General features: G+C 38.0%; 1 protein-coding gene across 2 annotated transcripts in view; it reads left to right on the forward strand.

The window, feature by feature from the left end:
• Nucleotides 1–26118, forward strand: part of CCSER1 (coiled-coil serine rich protein 1) — a 731922-nt gene that overhangs the window by 177526 nt on the left and 528278 nt on the right. For both annotated transcript variants that reach the window (XM_075500578.1, XM_075500579.1), the window contains exon 5: nucleotides 13455–13575. In XM_075500578.1, the coding sequence (XP_075356693.1) occupies nucleotides 13455–13575 (121 nt within the window). The remainder of the gene's footprint in view (nucleotides 1–13454; nucleotides 13576–26118) is intronic.

Genomic DNA, 26118 nt, shown 5'->3' on the forward strand with positions numbered 1-26118 from the left:
TCCTTCCAGTGAGCGCTAGGATTTTAAATTGGGTTGTGGCTGTTGACATTTGGATGAGAATGGAGCAGTGCCATTACATGCACTACGTTTTAGAAACTTGAGAGCTAATTTATCCAGCTTCACTATGTAGGTTACAATTTTTCTAAAGCCTGGATTTTTGTGTTTGTGCCATCCTTTAGGAGCAAGCTACATAAATTATGAAGTAAAGGGGAGTATCGTCCCTTGGAAACAAGCGGTGGACACTGAGGGATATAGCTGATTTTATATAAAGCCAGATTCCCTAGTATTTAGTTGTAGGTAAAAGATGTCTCCAGAATCACCGTGGATTAGAAAAAAGTGGCTTATCTTCATTTTTTAGGTACCTCTAGAAATCTGGAACATTTCCATTCTGCTAACTTTCAAAAGGATCTGTTGTACTTCACTGGTTCCTTGGATGCCTCTGGCATGAAATCTGAAGTAAAGATCGAAGATTTCCCAAGGGAAGATGGAACATGAGGCTGTGAATGTGTTCTCACTATTTAAATAGTCATTAGGCCAGATTTTGCTGGATTCACAGATGCACAACCAGTCTTCCATATTCATGAACACTCTTCATCTGCTTTGACAAATGGTGCAGTTTGAGAATTGAGCTTTCATCTTTTTGCTTCTATAACCAGTTCACCTTAGGTTCAGGAATCCTGAGGTTGATGAATGAAAAGAAAGATCCAGGTGAATTTGGCCATTTACTTTTTATCTTCAGCTGGAGAGTTATCCTGTGAAAATCAGTAATGTGTGTTTTACTCCTATTTCCTGTGCATCTTCTGCTGTTTTAGAACATAATGACTTTTTCTCTTGAACAGGTTTTCAAGTTATCTTCCTGCTAGCACCTACGGAATTTCCCTGTATCCTCTTCTGTATTCATAAAATTTATAGCCTAGATTATCACCTGGTGGAGTGCAGGAGAAAGCAAAGAACTACATGCTCTATTGGGAGAGATGAGGAACAAAAAGATTCAGTGCAGGTTCTAAATCATGCTTTAAATAAAACATCATCCTTGCCCTCCAAAAAACATTTACAGTATTTCATCAAGTAAAAACAACAGTACTAATAACTGTGCCGTCGCTCAGCATTTGCAATTCTCTTACTAATATTGCCAGTGTACAGTATTGCATTCAGTTTAAAAGGTGCAGTAAATCTACCTGACCACTAAATGGCACTCTTTCCTTTTTAGAGCCAAAACCAGAGGCAAGGCGCTTAAATCAAGGTAGAGGGATAATATGCAAATGTATATTTTCTTATTATCTAGTCTCCAAATCGTTGGTTGCCAATAAAAGAAAAGTGACTTACTTATTCATTCTTTGCTTTGCAGTTGTTATGACTGGTAGAATCTGACCAGACCCTGATGAATGTATAATGGCTTGGGTTTAGGTATTGCATTGGTTTGTAGGTTTGTATCACTGTGTTCTGTGAAGAACTTCACATGTAACATGAAATAAGAAGAGAAGCAAATGAATTTCTTTGCAAGTTAGGTTTTTATTTGTTTCATATTAGAAATTTGAATTACTCCTCATTGGTAAGTTTTCTGATGTTTAACGAGCTTAGACATATCTAATGCAGGCCTGGATGGAGACCACTGAGCTCTGGCTATTCTGCTTCCAGTACCAGTCTATCTGCATAGTGCTTCATTGTCCTGTGGTAGCCTGCTCTGAAGTTTTTCAGACATATTTACATATGGGTGCCAAGCACATGGTCAGTTAACAGACAGCTGCATGTTATGCAGAGTTATGACCTCTGCAGAGGAAAATATTTATGGAAGAAATTAAAACCATGTAGTTTTATATCTAATTTTCTGATACATGATTCTTCTTTCACTCAATTGAGCTCTGTGGGTCTGCAATGTAAATGTCAATATTGGATTTGAAAATTAGAAGAAGAGGAAAATGATTTAGATAACTTTCTTAAGGAAAACAGCCTCCAAATTATCTCTATACATGCTAATGTTATTTTGCTTGTCATGACTGCTTGTATAATTAAAAACATTGGTTTACAGGTCAGGATAACTGAAGCATCTATGTCGCACCCTTGTAGCATGACCTTGAGCAACCAACTTTTGTGACTTTCACAGTTAGATAGGGGCCTCAATTCATCAAGTCTGGTCTCCTAAATAGCGAAGTGATTATACTTTGCATAGTTATGCTTGTAATGAACCTTAAAATGTATGCTTGACTAACAAACATCTTTCAGAAAGGTATTGGTCTTAATTTTAAAGAGGTCTAAAGACAGACAGCCACCAATTTTATGTTGATGTCTGCCCCCCCTCCCCCCCAATAGTTTAATTGCTCTTAAAGCTACAGTTTGACTTCTGTTATACCTTTCTCCGCTTGTTTAGCGAGGTCTGGGATTTTCTCCCATACAGGATTACATAGAGCATAATGAATGCACTCTTCGGTCATCTTTTTGAGAAGGTGAGATGGTAACTGAGTTGAGCCTGATTTCAGTGACTTCAGAGTCACCAATTCCATATTTGTACAACCAAGGCTTGTGTTGGGCATTTTTGCAGAGGCAGCACATTGAGTTGCTGGTTTGCTGTGAAACAAAACTCCACTTCAGAGGTGTAGTGATAGTCTGCAGCATTCTTTGTTTCTAGGGGTATAATCCTGCATTGGGCTCCATTCAAACACTGTTTGTTAGAATCATCCAGTTTAATGGCTCTTCAAGACAGCTAAACTTGCCTGACCTGCCTGTCATTTTGACCTTGACCCTTTTTGCCAAGCATAATCTATTCCTGCTTCAATTTATTTGTCTTTAAAGTAAAATACATTGCCCTCAAAACTTGGTTAGATTTCAAGCCTTAGTGATTTTTTTAGAATATTCGAGACTTTTAGAGGAAGTGTGAAAAGGCATCAGTGTAATGATCAATTGTTTTATTGCTTTTCAGACAGATGCATATATTTTACTTGGCATATGTTTTATCTGCAGCATAGGTGTTTGGCTAGCAGTCTGTACTTCTGAAAATCAATGGGAAAAATTATGCTGTTATTTTGACCATTAATTGGAAGAACTCAGCAGATCACTTATGAGCCTGGCATAACAGTGACCTCTACTTTTCAAAGTTTTGCATCAGGACTGTAATATTGAACTTTTGGAAGAACCACAGCACGTACCTGTGCCACATGTCAAATCAGATGACCACAATAGTTTCATTTGGCCTTGAAATCTAGTAAATTATATGCGACAAACACAAAGCATGGTAAAATCTGCAAGCTATGTAAATGGGCAGAATTTTAAAAGTGCAGGCGTGACAAACAGTCAGTCATATTGTTTTTCCCCATTTTCTTTGTGGTACAGGAGACTTTGTACTATTCTCTTTCCATAACTGCCACTGACCTTTCTTGTCACCTAGCTAACTTGTAAACACCATTTCCCTGGTATTGCATGAAAAGCTGTGTGAGCAGCCTAGGAAATTCTTATTCTGGCTGTCTTCTGGAGTCCATCTTTTGCTTGCTGTCACAACATAACAGTGAAGAGCCTTCACTTTCCAATCCTGCGAACATACAAGTCCTCTTCCTTCACACACAAGTTTAGCCGGTGCCTAGCCATAGCTGCCTACAGGAGGAAGGTGTGGTGTATTCTGTCTCATCCCAGGATTTAACCTGCTGTTCCTTAAAGCCTGTCTATTTCCCTTCTTGGTTCAGAGGTACATCAATAGATGATGTAATGCTACTGGCCTGTCCCTTTGCTGCTGGAGTACCGAGTGGTAAGATTGTGGGTGATGCTCTACCCACTTCCCTCATTTCTCCACTGCTTTGCGGTTACACTGGAGCAGTCAGCTGGAGTAGTAGCCAGCTGTTTGCTTATGCCTGCTTGTACACAAGATTAAGTGACTGCAGAGACATCTGAGTTGAATTTGCTTTTCTGTAGGATCCTGTATGAGCATGGGGGGCTAGGCTGCAGCTTAGGCCAGGAAAGGTCTGTAACCACTCCAGACAGAGGCTGAAGAATAAGGTGGAATTGACTTTCCCCAATATATGTTTATTTTTATGTTCTGAAGAGATTGATTTTATTTGGTATGCGTTGTTGTTAGATTTATTAAATAGTACCAGAAAACTGATTTTATACAATTGTGACAATTTTAGCCCTAAGAAAAACAAAACCAAACCTCAGTAGCAGTTAAACACATAGTGATCTTGAAGTTCCTCATGGGAGATGTGCAAATATTGCACATTAACTAAAAAAGGTTCTAGAGTTGGGGCAGTTTTAGTCACTAAACAAAAACAATGAGAGCAAAATTCCCTCAAGAGTGTTTTTTTTTTTTTTTTTTAAAAAAAAAGAAACCACTCACCTTAGAGAGGGAAAAGGTGTGAAATATATTGTTTGCATTTTATAAAAAGTATGGAAGATGTGTTCCCTGAGAAAAGAGCAGGATGCATTTTTGTTATGGGTCCTCTAACAGTTTCAATGTCTGGTGTAAATTTCTAATACATGGTATATGAGTGGCTTCTGTGAAAGGAGGAATGAGTCAGGAATAGCTATGACAAATGTGCTGCTGTAGGGACTGCTCTCTGGGTTGCTTGTCATTGAGGTTGACAAGGCTGTCATTCTGCGACTGAGAAGATGTACAGCTCTGCTGGCAGCTGTACCTCGTGCTCCTGGTAGCAGGTGCCAATATGGTTATAATAGAAAGCCAAATAGCCTCGTACTCTTGCAAAACAAAAATACCTCACATAGTTTTCCTGGTGAGCTTTTGTTGTTAGAAACTGCGAGGAGAGCTGACATTGTGATTTTATTTAATAATTTCTCTTGGGAAACTATGCTTTTGGAGGTTTATCTGTGTATTAATTCTTTAAATTAATTTCTTGTGACTACAGCCATTCAATACAAACAACAATAAATTAATCTTGCTTGCCTGTCAGTCTTTATTTCAGCTAGGCCAAGAATAATAGTTGAAGCCAAGAGACTATGCTCCTGAAAACGCTTGCTATTGAGTTTTGACAGTTTTACTTGCGGTGAATGACAGCTGAGGATATTGTTGTTAGAGTAGTCATTCCTTCAGGGGCTTGTATTGTGCCTACAGAAATGCCCTGCAGGTCTTTTTATATTCCTCCTTTTAAGATGCCAGTGTCACAGTTGCTCCTGTTTCTCTCCTTTTCTGGAATGCATCACATAGCTTAAATAGAAACCCAAATGTGATCAAAAACAGAACTAAAACTATTATTCTTCTCTTGGCTGAAAAGGGAACTTGGAGGCAGCCGGCTCTTGCAGCTGGTGAAACCCCTGTTGGGATTTCCTCCATGTCCTTTAGGAGGAGAGATGGGGGTTTCCCAGTTTCTGGTACATTATGGCTATTACCAGGGGGTGGCTTTGTGCTTCTATCTGGAATTGGCACTTTCAGTAACAACCTTTTGCATTCTTACTGGAAAAGCAGAGGCTTTGGCTGTTCTCTTTTCTTCCATCACCCGGGACTATGGTGTTTTTCTTTCTTATTTCCCGGCGAGAGGTCCTGCAGGCAGCCTTGCACTTTGTGGCTCTGTTGGTAAGTCAGGAGGACCAAGGGGCCTGAGAGCTCAGGCTTGTGTATAGGCCAAGAACAGCAGATATGCTACTGGCAGAGGAGGTCTGGGTGAGCTTCCTTTGCCCCATGAACCTACCTGCAGCTGTTTTGTATGGTAAATTAATTCAACCCGTTATCTTCAAAGCCTCTTTGTCAACAAACCGATACAGTTATTTGGACCGCATGGTGATTATTACTGCGCATCCTAGACCGAATGACTAAGCCTCCACTTTTTATTCTAATGGCTATTCATACAGTTCAGTTATGAGACTTCCTGCCGTTTGGCAGAATTAGGCATGATTGTTGGGGCTCAGATCATTAGTCTTTCATCACAACCTTTCCCTCATTTATGCACGTGGTTTTTATTCGTGTCCATGTCACAAAACAAGTCACACACTACAGTGCTAAAAATACAAGCCTGTGACGTCACCCTGACTGATGGTGTTGCTAAAAGCTAATTTGTTATTTTAAAAGTCCTAATGTTAACACTAAAACAATGCTTTTTGATATCAAGAAGCAATACCTACCTACTGGATATAGAATATGCTTTTCTTTTTAAAGGTTGTTTTTTCCATTTCTGTGTAGGCTGCTTGGAACAATATTTGCTTTAAGTAGTTCACTGTGAATAAGAAAGTATTTCAGAAGCTGCCTCAAGCATAAATAGATATACATAGAATGTTTTAGGTGTACAGTAGTTACAGCTGAAAAACTAGCCTACTTAATTTTCCGTGAATGCAGTTATAGTTTCTCCTGGTGTTGCTATAGTGATCCATCACTGCGAGAACTGCAACAAGGAGTCGTTGTTCGTGGAGAGGTTAGCAGGGTGGCCACACATATGGAACAGGTTTTATACAGGAACAAATGCAGATTCTGCAGCCTGTAAAAGAGATGACTGGCAAAGCATCCAAAAGAAGTCTGTAAAATCCTGAGTGGAAAGTGAAGGGGGAATTGTGCATTGTCTTTTCCAATACTAAAATTGGGGGAATCAAATGAAACTAGCTGGCGGCAAGTTTAAAATGGTCTAATAGGAACATTTCTTCATGTAACTTATAGTTCAGCTTTGGAACTCTACAGGACATTGTGGATGCTACAGGTTCGTGCAAGAATGGAGGTAACTGAACAAATTCATAAAATTCATGAGGGATTAGTAAATACAGACACAAACCCTCTGTTTAAGCAAGTCTGCAAGTTATTGTAAGCTGGGGGAGGCTGCTCGAGAAGACTGTGAGCAGGAGTTAAGGTGCTACGCTGTCCTTCTCAAGAGAGACCAAACTATAGTTGTTCTGTCAAAACAGTGTACTTAACAGAAATTGTGCAAGAAGTGGGCCACCAGTGTCCTCATTATCTAGGTGATTATTTTAGCAATCGGTGTTTCCATCACTTACTATGTCTGTAGGGTCCTTAGGTGATCAGGGTATACCCTTCCATTCAGTATCAACGCTAAAGGCAGCATTCCATTAAGCATTAACATGAAAAGAAGCAGCATTTGCTGCTGCTTACAGTTTAATTTCTTCTACATAGAGTACAAGTCAGTAGGTCCAAATTTCACATGTGGCTATTACCGTGTTATCACAGTGGCTCGTGACAACAAACCAACTTGGGATACAGAAGCAAGGGTGCAGATAATCACTACAGAACTGCTGGTGTGTTAGAAGAATTCCCTGGCTCCTGCTTAACTCTGTGCCATGTACCCTTCACCATTGGGTGCCAGTGTGGATAGCACAAAGCAGATATGTGTGTGCAGCGTTTGTGAATACTACAAAAGAGCCAGGAACATAAGAACCTGATAGAAAGTAATTCATTTGCCCATAATAGGCCTGTAATTGTTGCTATTACGAAATTTCTGATTGTGACTATGCTGTGTTTAAGAATTGGGTCTGTGGTTTTATTGCAGAATTATTACAGCAAACCCTTTGGGGACTGTGAGCATATAGTCTCATTCTCTTAAGTAGTCATTTGGCCAATATTGTGAAATGTAGCTGTTTCTAAGGGACAGGAGGCCCTAGAATAACTGTTGAACTAATAATAAAATAGAGATCCATTTAGTTTCCTTTTTTTCCCAAAGACTATGATCAAATCTAGAATCAAGCAGCAGGAAAATTAGAGGGTTTCTTTTATTATTTTTTAATATTAGGCTTTTTAGGTAGATGGGCAAAAGCAGCTTTCATGCAAAGTACCTTGACCTTTTGTGGTGCTTTAAAGAGACTGAAAGTCTCCTTGGACTTTAGGGTTTAATAACAAAGTATTAAAAGATGTTGTTGTGTTGCTGGGGCTGAGAAAGAGGGTATGGAACTGAAATCATACACTTGGTTTTGCTGAAGTGTTTCATGCAGGTGATGTTTGGGGTTGATGAAGAGACAGGTCTGAACAGTCGTTCTTTTCTGAGCTTGCTGAGTGGACCAGGAATATCAGAGGACATGTCTGTGCGGTGAGGAAGGGATTAGCACGGTGTTTAACCACAGTTCTTACTGGAGATACCAGAATTAATAGACTAGATTTCAAGATCCTCTCTTATAAACTATTTCTAGTGTCAGCGGCTTTCCTGGGAAAATAGCTTGAGTTACATGTTTTAAATGTTCCTTTTTCTTTCCTCAGCTCCTCACTTGTCCTCAATACTAGATTGATCTGCTAAAAAAAATTACAGTAGATCCTCTGTTCCTTTTTGTTTGTTTGTTTGGCTTTTGTGGTGGTGTTTTTTTGGTGTGTGGGTTTTTTTTTTTTATAGCAAAATCTCTGTCTCATGTGTAACAGTTCTTTGTCCTGTGTTTCCCTTATCTGAAGAACCTGCATATGGGTTGCATATCTTGCAGCTCTTCCTTGTCCTTTGTGCAGAGCACATCAGAGGGTGGCTCATTTCCTGAGCCTCATCACGGCAGAGCAGCGTTTAGGAAACAGTGTGCCAAAATGTAAATGCCTGCACTGAGAATTGGTGCTTTGGATTAATTAAAAAATATCTTCTGGCCTTCAGTAGTAACAGGAGTGTGCGATTGGATACTTGGGATCCAGGCCTTGCTCCCCCATGCTTCAGTCCCCTGTCTCCTCCAGTGGCAGCTGACGGATATTTCAGGGGAAAGTATTTAGCACCTTCCATGCACCTGGCTGGTTGCCTAGTTTTTTACCAAAGCAGAAGGTTTTTCGGTATAAAACAGCAGTTGTTTCCAGACTTAATCTGTCTCTTGAATGATGAGAGCTGATTATTTTAAACTTTATAAGCACAAGTGTAAATACTTTGAATTGTCAGAATATGTACCCAGCTTTTTTAAATCCAGAAATACTTCACTGTTTTTGTCTTCCTGTGTCATGAATCCCTTATGCTTCATTGCACACTGTATATGAACATTTCCCTTCTGTTTTCTCTAAGCAGGTAGTACTTTCTGCTAATTTCATCTAACCATCACTTGCATCTTGTGTCAAGGGAGACTTTTTTTTTTTTTTGATACTGAGTGGTGATAACCAGATTTTCTCTCTCCTCTATTAAAAAAAAGAAAAGAAAAGAAAAAAGAAGGGGAAAAATGCGTACAATTAACAACGTTTGAAATAGATGCTGTAAATGACACTCTTAGAGCTTAAAAATCTTTTTATTCTCCGGAGAGATACGTTCTATTCAGTAGCTGTTGAAGGCTTCCTACTGTCCTACTATTTAGGGAATTAAAAGTTTTTCACTGTTTGGTTCAAAGTAGAAGAAAACGGTTTAATTAGTAATTTTCATTGTTTTTGAAAGAAACAGTAAAGGAAAAAAAAAAGCTAACATTTTTCTTCTCCAGATGTAGAGATCTGTTCTGATAGTGAATGATGTTCTAGGACTGTTTAAACCAACTAGGGTAAATGCAAGCCAGCACTCCTTAGTGATAAATAGACGAGCTACTTTTAAAACACTTGGCAATGGAAGAAAACAAACTGTATGCATCATTAAAGTATAAATTGAAGAATCTGGGGAGAAATTATGCAACTTCAAAAGCAGTACAGGTCTTTTGTAATAATATTATATGAAGTTAGACTGTTTGTTTTCTCTTTCTGTAGAGTTGTCCTTTACATGACTTGTAGTTGGTATGTAGTGTCTTTTATTTCACGAAGAAAAATAAGTTTATTTAATGATAATACATAGTAAAGATGTTCCTCCAATTGTATTATTTCACTACAATTATTAGTTGGTTCACGTAATGGTTGAATTGTGAATAAAGGAGATGCAATGGTACTAAAAAATACCATCTCACATGCAAATTACTTATTTTTTCAGAAGGTATTCAGTGTGTAACACATTCTGAGATACTAAATATTAGTCTCTTAAACTTAAATAAATTGCTACCAGTAGTATAAAATTAGCTCAGTTTCCCTTGGTATTGATACCTTGCACAGTTTTTTCCACACTTCTGGAGGTATGCAACAGCAAGTGTGATAATGAACCTCTACCTACAACATGTATTTAATGTTTGTGTGCCTGTAAAAATGTAGCAGATAGAGGGGAACATTTTCTTCATTGGTTTCTTTATTGGAGCAGTGGATATTATGTACCATGACTTCAGTAAGGCTTTCAACACTGCCTCCTATAAGATTCTCATAGACAAGCTGTCGATGTATGGGCTGGATGAACAGAGAGTGAGGTGGATTGAAAATGGCTGAGTGGCTGGGCCCAGAGCGTGGTTGCACACTCATGTCAAGAATAATGTAATTTACGTTGATGGCTTTTTCCAAACACCAACTCAGATGATTGAAAATTCTGCTTTTCTCTATTTTCCTTACCAATTCATGTGGTAAGGCTAAATTTGTAAAGTTCTTGCTGGCTGTTAAAGTGCAAGTTGGACACGTGTGAGAGGACTTATGGTTAAAAGGGGTAATCCCTTAGTGTAATTGTTTGATATTCTGAGGTTTGTAATATTTTGAGGATATAAGAGATTTGGATTCGTGAAGAGTAGGATATGTGGACATCACTAATGGGCTTTTTTGGGGGTAATGTAAGCCACTTGTAGATAAAAAATGAAGGTGTAGAAAAGAAGCTACACTTCAGACAAGTTTGGAGTGTAAAATTAAAAGTCTCCTTAAGTAAAACAGTGCCCATCCCCATCGATGTTAGAGAGTCCACATTCAAGCACATTCTCATTATTTTACTGCAAGTTATGAACAGATAATAAGAGAATACACTCCAGTAGGTGAAAATTACTTGCTGCTGTGCTGTCGCTATTTCATGACATTTTAGTTAATTATACTGTCCCATAATGACTTATGACTGTGTGCACAGAGACTTGAGATAAAAAAGAGGAATTGTAGTGGTTTTCAAAAGCCAGACCAAAGAGTATCGCTGTCTAGAATGGGGGAGGATGATAAATTCTGTGAGCTCAGATCACTAGGTGACCACTGGGTTTGTCTTCAGCTGTAAATTAGGGGATTATACAACTCCTATATAGCATTAATTATTAAACAAAAGCAATTTCACAGTTTTATTCATTCGTGAAATTTCTGTAAAGGGTAGGAGACTAGCAGTGTTGTCTTTGTTAGTGATTTCCTATTTTACCTTTCTTTGTAACTGCCCTGATGGACAGTGGCTGATCTAGGAAAAATCCTACCCTGTGATGCTTCCATAGTCACCAGACCTTTTACAAGTTCTAAAGTAATAACTAGATATTCGAGTGGTACCACAGGTCTTTTAAAGAAAACTACGTATTTGCTTCATCCTTTACTCTCCCTTTTTTATCAGCATTTCAGGTTAAAATTCAGGTACTGAATATCAGTATCGCCCTTTGACAAACCTATCTTTTTACAACTCTTTGATTGTAAATCAAGAGTCAAATAGACATAAATGTTCTTATTTGCACATATTCAGTCACTGGCTGTAATGAGAAGATACTGTTTTGTACATTACTTAGTGCACACCAAATAGCGCTTTGCTAGTAGATGGTCTGCTGGTTGCACATAACATAGTAGGATAAAAATCACCTGAAATTCTTTTTTTCTTACGTAGTCTCTCTAGGTCAATGTGTTTTGCATTAGTTCCCTCCTTAATTTGTTATGCATGAAGCTATAATGTATATCCTACTTGCATACCTGTAGGCAATATAGCAAGTTCTTTTTGGGTATGACCATGTTTTGGAGATGGGAGTCTATGATCGTGACAAACGAGTAGCACTGGTTCCAAAGAAAAATGAAAGTAAGGTTTCAGTACTGGTCATCTTATGTGTCTTAGTCACTTAGCGCAACATGCACATTAATATTTAAAAATACAAGCATACGCAATGCTGGAGAACATCATATGCATTAAACATAATTATAAGTACTCCACAAAAATATTTTCTTCCTGCCAGAATCTGCCTGTGCTCCGGCCATTTGTGCTGCTTGCTGAATGGCTCAGAATTGCTCTGAAAACAAGACAACCTTTGCACTTTTCTGCCCTTTGTAGAAATATCCAACCCTGTTCTGACCTGTTCCTTAAAATCTACTCTCTAGCTGCCTTAAAGCATCAGTTATCGCTCCAGGGTGTTTGTCGGGCATGCGGTGTATCTTGTTGATGTGCGCTGAGTTCATGCCGAATGTAATTTGAGTGCTCAGGGTGAAACGCCACGGTTAGTTGTTCTTGACCCAGTCAAGGCAATATGGATGAAGTTTTACTCCACTTTTGCTTCTCTTGTAAGAGGAGCATAGGCTATGCAAAAGGTACTTTGTCTGCGGGCTATAAGGAAGCACATGATTGTGGAGAATGGAAGGTAGGAAAGTCTTCAGAAACAAGTTTTCCATTGATAAATAAATGCCACAGTTCAATATTCCCAGCTGTCACAATCTTGCATAAATGTATCTGCTTTTAAAATAGGTTCTTTCTGGTTTTGAATTGCTGAGAATGTGTCACGGTTATCCTTGTTTTAAAACTATGTTATTGGCTGTGTATGTGCATGTGTACACTCTATAAAATAGTTCTGTATGTTATACATATAAAATACCATATGACTTTCTGCTTAAAAGATAGGTCACCACATTTCTTCTTGTTTGTATGTGATATATAATAGTACCATAAATGTATAATATAAGAAGCTGCTGTGCTTCGTTCAGTACAACCAACTCTTAATCCCAGCTTTTATTTGGCTCCTAAAGGTACACCTTGGCTGTAAAGGAAATCCATACCTTCAAAGTCAGTAGGAGTGGTGACTCCTAAGTGCTAAATTACTAGTGACATTTGCAATTTAGAATTTAGAATATGTATAACTTTTAACAAATATAACTATATTTGTTATCTGTTTGGAGGTCAGGAACTTTTGGGTATTCATTTATTAGTGCTAATTGATCCAGATGCTCAGCTGAAATACATGATCATTTTTCTAGCTCTAAATATCGTCTAAGTCATATCATCCAGCACAGTAATACATAGATAATTTGTATTAATGGAAAGCATGAATCAGTATCTCAGATATCACTTCTAGACCATTTGGATTTGGCCTTTTTGGATTAAAGTGAGACGTAACGGTTGAACACAAAATCACTAATCAGATTTTTCTCAAATCTATTTTCTTACAAAGTCTGAAATTTTTGAAGGTGGGAGGTTTGTCTGAAAACCATCCATAATTTCCACTCTCATTTTCAGTTTGTGATGAAAGAGGAAAAAGTGCATCATAGTCTGATGTTATTTATGGAAATATGAGTCCTTTTAGGACTCAGACATGCCAGTGAGCTAGAGCAGACTGACATCAGATCTTGTGCTAGGTAAAACTTAGTGAATGATGATGGGAATATCAGTCAATGGCAAAAAAAAGTGCCAAGCAAGCAATTTAGGACATGTGAAAAACAATGAAGTTTTCATTGCAGGTGACCAGAGTGAAGTCTGAGAAATAATTTGCATTTTTGTTTGTCACAGTATGACTTGATTATATTTTTTTTAATTTAAACATTTAAAATACAAACTGAGTTCACTCTTTAACACTGAGATCTTTTTTTATCTTTGCAGTTTGCCGGGAAGACTCATACCAGTCGATAGTCTCATGTGCTGCTGTGGTACTTACCCCTGTAGAGCCAACAGTGGATACAAGGAAAAAAGAACAGCCAGTAATGCCTGATGTGTCTAAACAGTGAGTTATTCAAATAACATGATATTTTACAAGTGCAATTTAAACACCAGGCCAGATTCTTTCTTGTGGATATGGATATACACCTTTCTGTTTCATCAGTGGTTACCTAGGTGTTTCCAAAAGCAGAAATTGGCCTGAGGCTAGGCTTCTTCTTTTGTTTATTAGCCCACCTTTTTTTCCAAGGTTTTTGATAATGAGGTATATAGAGGGAATGGGCATTTATACTCTAAGAAACTGACTTTTTAACAGGCTTAATAAGGAGATTCTTTTTGTTTAAATAGTCCTTTCATTCTTGCACAATTTCTCTAGTCAATAGTTATTTTTTAGAAAGAACATAATTCCAAAATGCTCTGCTCATCTGAGATATTTCAGTATTTTTCAGTGACTATTTTACTGCTGTGATATGAGATATGATGGCATCTTCAAAAGCATGGTAGTGGTCTTCCAAGGAAAGTCTATTTATTTAAATAGACAGTACTTTGATATCTTGCATTAGATGGGAATGATAACCACAGCATGCGCAGTAACATTTGTCTTGCAATACCAGGCAGGATTGTAGTTTCTTAACAATTGAGTCCTTGGAGAATGAAAAGAACTTTTCATGAACAGAAAGAAAACATAACGGTAATGCTTTATCACAACACAAACTTGGGGTCTGTGCATTTTAAAGTGTGGAAGGTAATTAAAAACATGACAATGGATAATAGGACATCATTATTGGTCCTTACCATTTACGTTCAGTTTTCCGTTTCTCTGGGTATATACAAACCTAGCTTTGAACTTGTCTATAAAGTCCTAGCTTGCATGCGTATTACTGTAAGAAAATGAAAACATCCCCCCTCCCAAAACAAACAAAAAAACTCCAACCCAAAACAAAAACCAAAAAACCAAAACACCACTAGTGGATTAAATTAGATTAGTTGGGATGTGATCTTGGTACAGATCTATGGCTTAAGTGTGTATCTGCCTGTGGCGTCTTTTTCAATCTGGTGATAAACCCATTTCATCTAGTCTACCTGTACTTAAAATTTAACACAGTGTATTGCCTATTGTCTAGGTATTATTACAATGACTTAATGTTTGAAATACTGTTAGCATCTAATTGTTTTAGTGTTTCAGTCATATGGCTCTCTGAATACTAAGGGATTGGAAAGGCAATGGGCTGCGAAATACTGTGCTGAAACCCAGAATAATTTTTGTGGTTAGTTCAAACAGCATAGTACATTCTTGCCTTCTCTCCACTAAAAGGCAAGCGTGCACTGTTGTTTGATTGGCTTTTTCCTCTACTATCAGCAGTTTCAGCATTTCATAATACCTTATGAATTCAAAGTAAGGAAACTCCTGTATCTGTTTAGCATGTGCTGAAAACTAAATGATGCCACCTCCTAGATTTTTTTTTTCCTTCACCTTATTCGTATTGGCAAGTATATTATTCTGCTTTCTGGTGTGCTTGTTTTTTTTTTTTTAATTTTTTCTTTGCAACCTGACTAGTGATATCTTCTAAACACATAGACTTAAATCATATTTGTCTTATGCACTCAGAGGCCTCAGAAACATACTCTAACCTTTGCTGCTCTTCCAATTTTCACATCTAAAAATATGACTCATGGCTCTGGAATTCTTTCAAAAAGAAACAAGCTTGTGCTTAAACATATTAAATATATTTGAACTTCTTCACATGAAACAGCATCATTGTATTAGTGTCTTCAAACCAACATTTCTTACAAGTATATTGGAAATGAAACAGAAACATCTTGCTGGAAAACTTGCATGTTCTTAGAACAGGAATTCAGTAAATATTGTAGAAACCTTCAAAGTAATTGTAGGGGGATGAAAGCATATGGCTTCAAGAAAATCTCAAGCATTGTGAAACATCAGCCTACCTTTTGCTTCTCTCATTTCACCCTGTGCTTTCTACATGTAGATTATTTTCCCCATATCCAGTTTTAATGGAAACAAAACAGATCCCAATTCCTGTGTCTAAATATCCCAGTGTCATCTGTCTCCAATGTAAACGTCAAGCAAGAGGAAGCCCCGGGCACATGTTGAATTCCATTGACTTGAGTGCAGAGTCCATATATGGGCTGATCTGCACAGGTGAATTGTAATTATTAGTATTCGTAATTACTTCTATGGAAAATAACATCAACGCTTTGATTTTTATGCATATCTTTGTGTACCTGAATGGTTTTGACTTGTATGTCCCAAAAATGTGCGTATCACAGAGGGCTAAGCGGTGGCCAGCCACTGAGGTCTTGTAAAGAGAAGTTGCTGCCTTCAGCACCTCGGACAGAGCACGCTTGGAATAACTAATGCTTTCTAAAACTACATGAGGAAGCAATGTGTAATCCAAACCAGATAAAACACATATTAATGATAATAAGATGTTAAACAGTTACAAATAACTAAAAATAATTATATTGTAAACTACAGTGGAATTATATCCAAGACCTTCAGGACACAAGAACCTGTGAAGCCTGGGCGGGGGAAAAAAAAAAGCTTTTAATGTGAATTGTATAGTATTTGACTAATGATGTTATTTTGTCTTTGAAAGAAACTGTTTAGTGGCTTTAAATAATGTACTGTATTTGCTTAATGTAATTTTATTGTAAGCAGCAAAGAATCGTGCCAGAAGTGGTAGCAGCAAAGCTTAATGATTCTTTGAAGTGTCAGTGATTAGATGTTACAGGATTGGAGGAATAAAAGGCCAATTTTTTCCCCCTGTATTTTTTCTTGGAAGCTGAAAACATTTCATCAGGAAGCAATTCCTTAGTGATATCTAGGTAATTTCTAACTCTTGTGTGCTTGTGCACTGGGCAAAATCCGTACCTCAGTCATTCAGCAGGAATGCACTTGGCTGAGTAACATGATAGCCACAAAATAAGCTGAAAGGGCTCTGGCCAAGCAAACATCATATCTTTAGCAGCCTGGGAGTGATGTCCCCGTCATAAGAAGCATGAAGGAACCTGTTTGGTGAAGCTATAGCACCTGCAGGAGGAAGATGAAGTCCTTGCTAGGTGCTTTACCCATTATTCTGTGTGGCCTTGAAGGCTGGTCGAGTACAAACAGGGTTCACTGCTTTTCTGTAAATATGGATTTTGGAACGGGGAGATTTCTCTGTTTTTTTTTTTTTATAGGAGAACAACGCACAAGACTTGTTTTCTGCACTCGGCAAAGCATGCTTTCAGTGCTCAACTGGCAAGAGCAAGAGCACCCCTTTGTGGCTTTTGTCCTTCCACTCCACAACAGACTGTGGTGCAGAGATATATAGTCTGAATGTCAGTGTGAGGTCAGGATGAAAAACAAGAAATGTGAGCTCAACCTTACTTTGTCCTCTGGGCCCTCCACTTTGTCTAGGATGTTGCATTAACTTGCTTATATTTTGTAGAAATACAAGACTTTAAAACCTCATGCTGTCTTAACAGTTAAAGTTATCAAGGCCTCTTTGTGTTGCTGTAGTGATAAATCAGTCAGTTGCTCTCAAAGGTGCCCAGATGCTAAAACAATTTGAACATTTTGAAGAGTATATTCTGTTTGCATAGTCCTAATTTTAGTCCTTCCTATCTGAATTCAAATATAAATAAATCAGCTGCCAGGACAGAGCAATGACATGAGGAATCCTTCTTTCCATTTCAAGTTCTTAGAAGGGAGCATGGGAAAGGAGGCATGGCCTAGGGAACTGGATGTTATGCTTTAAAACAACTTAGCTTCAGCTTCTCTGGCCAAACTATCAGCTGAAAGCTCACACTACCGGGGCAGCATGGAAAAAGAAGTTTCTCAGACACATGTGTGTCTGAGCAGACAATGTTCTGCTGCTGTGTGCTGTTCATATGTAAACACAGACAACCATTCGTGTGCTACTAGTGCTTGAAAAAAGTATAGTGAAATTCAGGTGCATCATTTTTAATTTATGGGATTTAAAGTTAAGCAGGTGCTTATGTACTTCATTTGATTGGTATCTTTGGATATGACTGCCCTGCAGTTCAGAAGCGAAGGCAACATGTAGCCCTCTGAGCTGGCCAATTTAAAGCTGGTTTGTGCATTTGTACTTCAGCTGCTGCCACATTTCTGATTTTGATTTTTTCTTTTTTTTAAAGATATTATTTGCTGTTAAATTGTTTTTAGAGCTACAGAAATTTTATGTCATGGAGCAGACACAGTAATTTGCCACTGTTTTCCATGTCAGAAATATTTTCCTGAGCTTTAGGGGAGATTTCCAGATGAAGATCCTAGGTAAATGATAGGACAAGAGGTAATGGCTTTAGACTAAAAGAGGGTAGATTCAGACTAGATATAAGGAAGAAATTTTTTATGATGAGGGTGGTGAAACATTGGAATGGGTTGCCCAGAGAGGTGGTAGATGCCCCATCCCTGGAAACATTCAAGGTCAGGTTAGACGGAGCTCTGAGCAACCTGATCTAGTTGAAGATGTCCATGCTCATTGCAGGGGGGTTGGACTAGATGACCTGTAAAGGTCCCTTCCAACCCAAACCATTATATGATTCTATTCTATGATTCTAATGCTACAGGTCCTTTGACAGTTCTTCAGACTCTTAAGAATCAAGTCAGATTTTTCTTCTGGTGAATGCATGAATGGGCCTATGTAGTGAGTCTTTTCAATATTCTGTGTGTGCCAAAGCTGTTTAACTTGTACCTTGCAACTGTACTTACCTGAGCAAGATTCTTCTGCATGAGTTCAACTTCAAATCCATGAGAGGCTCCTTGGAGTCACAGTGACTAGTTGGGTGCTTACTGATGGGAAACAGGGTGGTAAGTGGGAGAATTATAGCTTTAATGTCATTCTGTGCTGCACTGTTTAGTACAGATACTTGGGCATCTAGGAAGGTTTTGGTGCATATATATCTTATATTTGCTAGCTGCAGTAAGTATATTCCAAAATTTAGGAGCTTTTTTTCTCTCTGAGAGCTTCAAGTTGTAAAAATGTAATTGTTACATCTGAAGACACTGGTAATACTTTTTGACTCTTGCAACCTTCCATAATTCCTTTCAAAAGGAGTTCAAACCAAGCTGATTATATATTACTCTTCACTTATTTCAGTTGCAGATTTTCTTTTCCTTTTTCTCTCTCCCTCTGATTTTTTTTTTTTTTGGTATTTTGATAACTCTCAGGGAAGACATTTTTCCCTCAGAGCGACAGTGTTGTTGTTTTACCTCTGCAATTTTTGGTGTGCCTTAGTGGTGACGTGAAGTGTGGTCTCTAATGCAGCCAGGTTGTCAGGCAGTGGTACCCACTGCAAGATTTGTGTCTGCTTTGACAGTCCATTCAATAAGGCATGTTTCGGTAATGTGAAAAATTAAAATTTCTCAGACTCGTTTGGACAACCTGATAAAAGATGATTGAACTGTTTCAGTTTCCTGGATAATTGGGATGATGCACTATGAAAGCATGTGTCACTCTTTGGCGAATACGGAGAGACTATAGGGATGCCCAGTGTTGCTCTGGAATGACATTGTTTTGAAAGCTGTGGTTCCAGCTCAGCTGAAAAACAAAAGACGTATCAGCTGAATTACAGTATACTTTCCACCATAACATTTAGTGATAGGTAAGAGGTAGAGGAGGTAGAATTTATATCCATTTCTTTAAAGTAGGTACTTTGAAATTGAGTAAATATAAGCAATGTGCTTATGGTGTCAGTGGTCAAATGCACCATTAAAATCGCTTCCTGGACTAGTAGGAATCAAATACGTTTCTGCAAGGGCCGAATACATTCCCAGAATTGCTTGGCACATATGGGTACTGGAGCTCCTCCTCAGGGAACCAGCAGGCCTGAGCCGCCTGAGGGCAAGACCAGAACGGTGGGGCATGCTCGCATGGGTCCAGGTCCCACCCGTCCCCTCCGTGGGCTGCTTCCTCTGCTTTGTTGCATCACTTCCGCTCCCAGCACCCCTGAGGAGCACAGCCATCCCTCCTCCCTGCCACTCCCCTGCAGTCCCCCTACTTTATGGTCCTTTGCTGGTGGGCGTGTGGCTCTTTCTCTGTGTAGATTTAAGGATGGCTAAAACACATGAATGTGTCTCACACGATAGGATATTTTGGTGTGCTGTTGTCTTCTCATACCTGTGGAAACTAATCATGAGTGCTGCCTGTCTCTCAATAGACAGGACAGATGCAGGTATTACTGGTGAGGAGCATAACCTACCTTTTGTGTGACAGGCCACCTGCAAAGGCTGGAAATCACAGTAGATGTGTTTGGGAAGATAATTTCCAAAGTACAGTAGGATGTTTCATTTCCTTTGGACTCTAGGGAACAGGTGAGTTTTGCATGTTAGCTATGCCTATACTTAACTAGGTTATGTAGAAGTCTTCTGAAGAAACATGGGATGAACTAAATATATCTTAGTAATAGATGTCAGTTTCCTTTGATAAAGTTATGCTTAATGAAACAAAGATGTTTTTAGCTTTGAAAAAGCAAACATTTCTTTGAAAAATATTTTCTGCTTGATTTTTGAATCTTTAATCTTTGTACTGGCAAGAAGAGCGTATTAAAAATATGTAACTCTGGCTATCACTATGCAAAGAATTAAATACCCAAAACATAATCAGGGTAACAAAAAACAAATTAACTCTTTGTTTGAAAGGCACTACTAAGCTGTTACATTAGATTAAAAACTCATTTTTTATTATTCTGATTCCCTGTCCCTCTGCAACAAAACAGAGAAAAAACAAACTGTAGCCCATGGCCATAACAATTCCATGGTCGTCTTGTACATCCTGTGTTGATTTTTGCACATAATGGGAAAATGAGTTATTTTGCTGTACTTATGTCTTCTCTGAAATGGGAAACATTTCAGAAAATAGGGAAAAGATAATATTTACCCTTCTTTTATTGTCTGCTATTCCCTAATCCTAACTAGCTGAAAGTCCTACCTGACATTGCCTCTTGTCTAGGCTGCTCAAATTGGTAACCTCTTTCTGCTTGCTTTGAGGAAAAACAAACCAATAAACCAGACTCTGATGTTTCTATTTTTTGCTCTGTGTCTGGCCACTGTGAAAATGAGAATGATTTTGCACAAACAATTATAAAATAAATAACAATTGTGCAAAGGAAATATAATTGCACTGCAAAGCGAATATGGAAGAAACTTTGTATCTGGTTATAGAACGAGAGCATCATCAGTTCTCATGTTCCTTCTCAGTCACAGCAACCAGCAGTTGATAGGAAAGATTCACAGGAAAACAATCTATATACGTATTTTAAATATCTTAGGCAATTGTTTGCAACCAAAGGATTAAGAAGTTCTATACCGCTTAATTTGATCTTTAGTTGCAAATGTTGATTAAGCTGTTTTTTGAGAGCCACTAATTGTAATTACAGCACTTAATATTTTCAGTATTTTGTAGTTCATGCCCTGTCTTTTGCTGTGTGGTGGTGAATAATGCAGGAGGCAGAGGAATGATGGCAATTGTCCTGTGGAGGAAAGGTGTTATGTAGATTTTATCTATGGCCCTGCCAAGAAAGCTCCGATCCATTGCAAATATGGTCATTGTTTGGAAAGCTTCCTCTTCGCTCTGAGAAGAGACTTGGTTTCTAATGGACAATCGACCATAAGTCTTTCAATCATTGCCCTTAAAGTATTACTGATGTGACTGAACTTAACGGCATTTCATGAAAAGATATAGGGATGGAATGTTAAGCAAGGCACTTAATGAGGTCACTTTGACTCAAAGCATGGAGGATCAAGGACACTATGGCATTTCCAAGTTGAGATAATTGTTGTAATTTCAAAATAAGACTAGTGCATTGTATCATTGTGTAGCTAATCTTTATTAATAAAAGAAAATCCAGGAAATAAAAATGTGTAGGGATAATATAGCTTTGCTGAAAAGTGATGTGTCTGAGCTCCAAATGGTGAAAATTTGTATAGAACTTTTGGAGTCAAAATAGTTATTGTAATTTACATTGGCAAGGAGTATGACCAAAGCTGACTTAAAGCATTGGACTGTAGAAACTAAGGACAATACAATTATAGTCATCTGGAATATAAATTTCCCCTGCTTCTGCAGCAAGCAATGGACAAAACTGCATCGACGACTACAATTTCTTAACTAGACCTGAAGTAATAATAAGAAAAACATTGTCACCAAATCACAGTTACATTTAGAAAATGGCTCTGGTTTAGCCTGAAGCAAGAATAAAAGATCGCTTTGTTCCATTCACATCCCTAAACTTATATACCTTTATGATATCAGCATGTCATTCTAGTTTTGGCCATCACTCTAATAAGAAATCTTTCTCCTTCAGAGTAAGAGTATCCATTTATGTATCAGACCTGAGACAATTTCTTAATTCCTAAATTAGATTAAAATCTGCGCGTTCCCATGTATCCTTCTTTTCCTTGTTCTCTGTGAATCATCATGTTCTCCACTGAACACTTCTGCAACAGTGGAAGCTTTAGTCATCTGATTTGCTCATCCTTCATGTCCAGAAATTTCCCCCCCCCAAAATACATGAAGGTAAGTAATTTTGCAGTATTTTATTAGAGATCTTATTTGAAAAGATGCCAGCTGTCACCCAGATAGATATATAAAGGCAGGTGCTTAAGAAACACTTGGTTCAAGAGCAGAAATTTTTTCCTGTGACTACTGTAGTGTCTAGAAGTTTCTGCTTTGTTTACATTACTGAGAAGTATGAGTCAGACCACCAATATCAACTGAATCCCAAAGTGGCAGCCTAACACCCAGCAACTAAGAACTCTTCTAAGCTAATGGCCTTGAGTAATCATTGCAAAATATTCTTGGCATATATGCTGTAATGAGAGCAATGAACCATAAGACACAGTTATGACTAGATAGGATGTTTGTTTGAATTTGAATTTTGTACTGAGATTTTTATGGTGTGATGAAATGGGAATGATTACATATATATGAAGATTCCTTAACCTCTGGAGCAAGTCTAAAAGGAGATGTAGTTGAAGTAAATAAAAACTTAGCTGGTTCCTTGAAAAGGATAGTTACTGTAGGCAATGCAGGCAGAGATGGTTGAGAGGTTCTAGGAAGCTGAGCTACTGGAACAGGCTTAGGCAATTGAACATCAATTATTTTATGTGGAGATCCACATCTGAAGAGTTGCTGTTCTAAATTGTAGCATTAGTCACTTACAGGGTTCATTATTCTAATAAAATTATGGTGTTTTCCATTATCCTACGTAGCAGCTCCCTGTAGAGCACACCCATCATCTCTGGGATGACTGTACAAAGACACTCAGACATAATGTCTTTCTGAGCCAGGGTTACAGTTGGGCATGTGGAAAATGACTCACTCGTTTATTTGGGATTTTAAAAAAAAGAAAAAAAAAAGTTCCCTGTGGAAAACAGACTTCATTTTCATCCAGCCTAAATTCATGTCCAACATAGACCCTGAGAACAAGCATCGTTACTCCCTCACCTGCATGTATTAAAGGAGATCTAAAGATTTTATTTAGCAGGTACTTATTCAAGGGGCTGAAAGAACTTGATTTTGGGGCAGCACAATGAAACCTCAAAACAAACGCTGTGGTCTTACTGTCTGGTCTTTTTCCTCATTTTCAAAAAAGCCATTTTTATGATAGTCTAAGCGTAAAGTTACTTCATATGCACTTATGTTGTATAGTGGTTATTAAATTTGTATTTCAATAAATTCTTGTAGCATATTGCAGCAATTGGGAAGGCAATGTTAAATCCCATGGTTAACCTCAATGCCCAGTTTTGCCTAATGAGAATTTACAGTCACTGTGAGACTTCACCGAAGGAACATGCTTTTAGAGTACAGAACTGAGAGCTTTGGGAGAAAGCCCATTGAATTCAAATGGGGAGAAACAGAGAAGTGCCAGCTGTGCCCATTTATTCCTTTTTCTTCTATGTTAATATGTCCGAAATCTTGAAAGGATACAGAAGTTATATTGCTGTAAAATTGGGGCAAAAATATTTGTTAACCTTAACTTCTTTGACTCAAGCTTGCACAAAATTAAGTGGAAGTGCTTAGTCTTAAGTAACCACTCCAGAAACAGAATTATACTTTCTGGTATGTAAAAGCATTGGCTGTGCTAAACCGTAAGTTCTGTTTGAGCCACAGCCAGTGGTTGTATTTTATCATCTCACAAGGAAATTAAAGCAGGTTTGGGTCTGTACTTTTGTGCAGCAGACACATCAGTCTGAGGTAGCATTCTCTAAATGCTAAAGAGGTGGGGGGTGATGGGGGGGGCGGGGGGGGAGAGAAGGGACCAGGGTATAATTTGTTTTGTAATTTAGAAGTCTGTGGTGTTTGTATTAAAGTACAACCTCAGTTCTTACAAATTAGATTTCAAAGCATAATAGCAGCTCAAATATAAAAATTAATCAGCTATGTTATTACTTGTGAACAATTAAAGCATCATAAAATGGAAAACAAATATGAAGGAAATATGCTTGTACATGTAATGCTAGGATTGCAAAGTACTTAATTTGGTTAGACAAATGCATTGTAGATTAAAACTAGAAAAAACAGATCAAGTACGTAGCAGAGATGTATTTATTTCACTTTCATAGTAATTTAATAATATCTCTGAAGCATAACAAAGAACAGCATTTCTTGGTAATTTCTGTCACTGGAAGGTGGGGGAAAGGAGGGATGTCAGGGAAAAACTGGGTAGATTTGCATTTATGATTGCATGGTATACCTATTGGACTACACTGTGCTGTTTTATAGCTCATTGTATGCATAAAACATTATCAGGTATTCTTTTGAATCTGATCAGTGAAAAACAATCGTGTTGTGATGGTGCTGTTGTTGGTTTTATTGAGGGGTTTTCAAAATCATGTATTTTGCAGAACATTCCTAAAACTCATCGTCCTATGCCGCGGCTGTATTGGAGTTAACTTTTTTAGAAAATATACTACTGTGAGTCATATTATTGTGCCTTAAATAGGAATACTGCTGGAGCAAACTAAGTTCAATCAGCATACTTTTTAAAAATATAGAAAGTGCTTCATGGTGCTTCAAGTTGAGATATTACCTGCATCCTAAAGGGAATGAATTATATGAAAAAATATACATACCTGCATACTGCGTTTCACATACCATCAGTGGGGTTTCACTTTTTATTTTGCAAAACTAAATGGGGAAAGATGCTCCAGAAGTGTGCATAATCTAAATATTAGTATTTCTAAGAGCAAGATTTGCTCTGTTTTGCAGAGTAAAAAAAAGAGATATTAGAGAAAAGACAGAAATAGTTTTAAGAACAATCTCCTTATCCCCACCTCCAGCTCCTTTTTTTTTATTGTTCATTTTTATATTTTCCTGGAGGTAACAAAGATATGGAGGCAATATTCCTCTTAATCCTGATGTGCATTTTCAATGTACTTATGAATAGCCCTGGGAGCGGGGCTTTTAGTAACCAATCAAAACCTATGTTTACATTGAGTATTGAGTATTTACATTGAGAATATGTTGTGGCTTACTGATAGCGGAGATGGAGGGCTATAGCTAAAGAGGTGAAGTGGTACATATCGCTCTTTCTTTTTCTCTTCTTCCCCCTCCTGGCTTTTTCCAGTCAACACAGTGGCTGTGTTGGCCACCATATGGGAGATATAAGACACCTACAGGATAAAAAAACAAAAAGCAAGCTGGGAAATGGGGAGGTACGAAGCAGAAGAGAGAAAAGTGAAAGGACAGTGCATCAACACGTTAGGACACATGCAGCATTGGTGCAGTTGGATTGAGACATAAATTTGCAATTATATTGCAATAAAGTTAAGCTGTATAGACAAATATTTTACCAAGCAACACTGAATTTAAGATAGCTGAATGCTGCAAAATTATCTGTACAGTTATGAAGCAAGTACAAATAAAGTTCTTCCTCTTGTGCTCCAGGAGCAGGGTTAGGCTGCGTTATACTAAGAAGATTGACTGGCCAAGCTGCTTTTTATCAGTAGTAGCCGCAGTAGCCACCATGTAAAAAGTTGACTGATATTCTTGAGGGAAGAATATTTTTTGTTTTTCTTTTCCCATGCCATACCTTTAAGTATTTAACGTGCTTCCTGCACCAGGTTCACTTACTAGGTCTTTGTGGATATGGTAGGATTTGACTCCAATTGTTTTGATTACAAATTGTTTTGCTTTTGGTATTTTAATCCTCTCTTTATCATTACACAATGGAGTAGTATGTAGTTCTTGTTGCACATGAAAAATATTTGCTGCTGCTACATTGATTAAATACATAACATCATGTATTGCAAATATATCCGCCTATTAATAATCCAGATTTAGAGCTTCCATCACCGCAGCCCACAACATCAGCTTGTGTACAGCTTTAACAAATGTCTCCAAAAAAGAGAAGCAGGGAAAGAGAGGCCAGTGCTTGCATCATAACTGTGAGGCGGCTTTTTCAGAAGCATGTACATATACACCAACATATGACATAAGCTACAGCCTGCAGCTCTCTCCCTTTTTTGCTCCAAGATCAGCTGTTCTATATGTTCAGCAAATCCCCCAGATCCCAGGAGGATTCCTGGGATGAGCAAAACAAGTAGGAGGAGGGAAATGCGGATAAGAGATTACTGGGAGTA

The sequence above is a fragment of the Mycteria americana genome, chromosome 4 (assembly GCF_035582795.1).
Source record: "Mycteria americana isolate JAX WOST 10 ecotype Jacksonville Zoo and Gardens chromosome 4, USCA_MyAme_1.0, whole genome shotgun sequence".
Taxonomy (NCBI): domain Eukaryota; kingdom Metazoa; phylum Chordata; class Aves; order Ciconiiformes; family Ciconiidae; genus Mycteria; species Mycteria americana.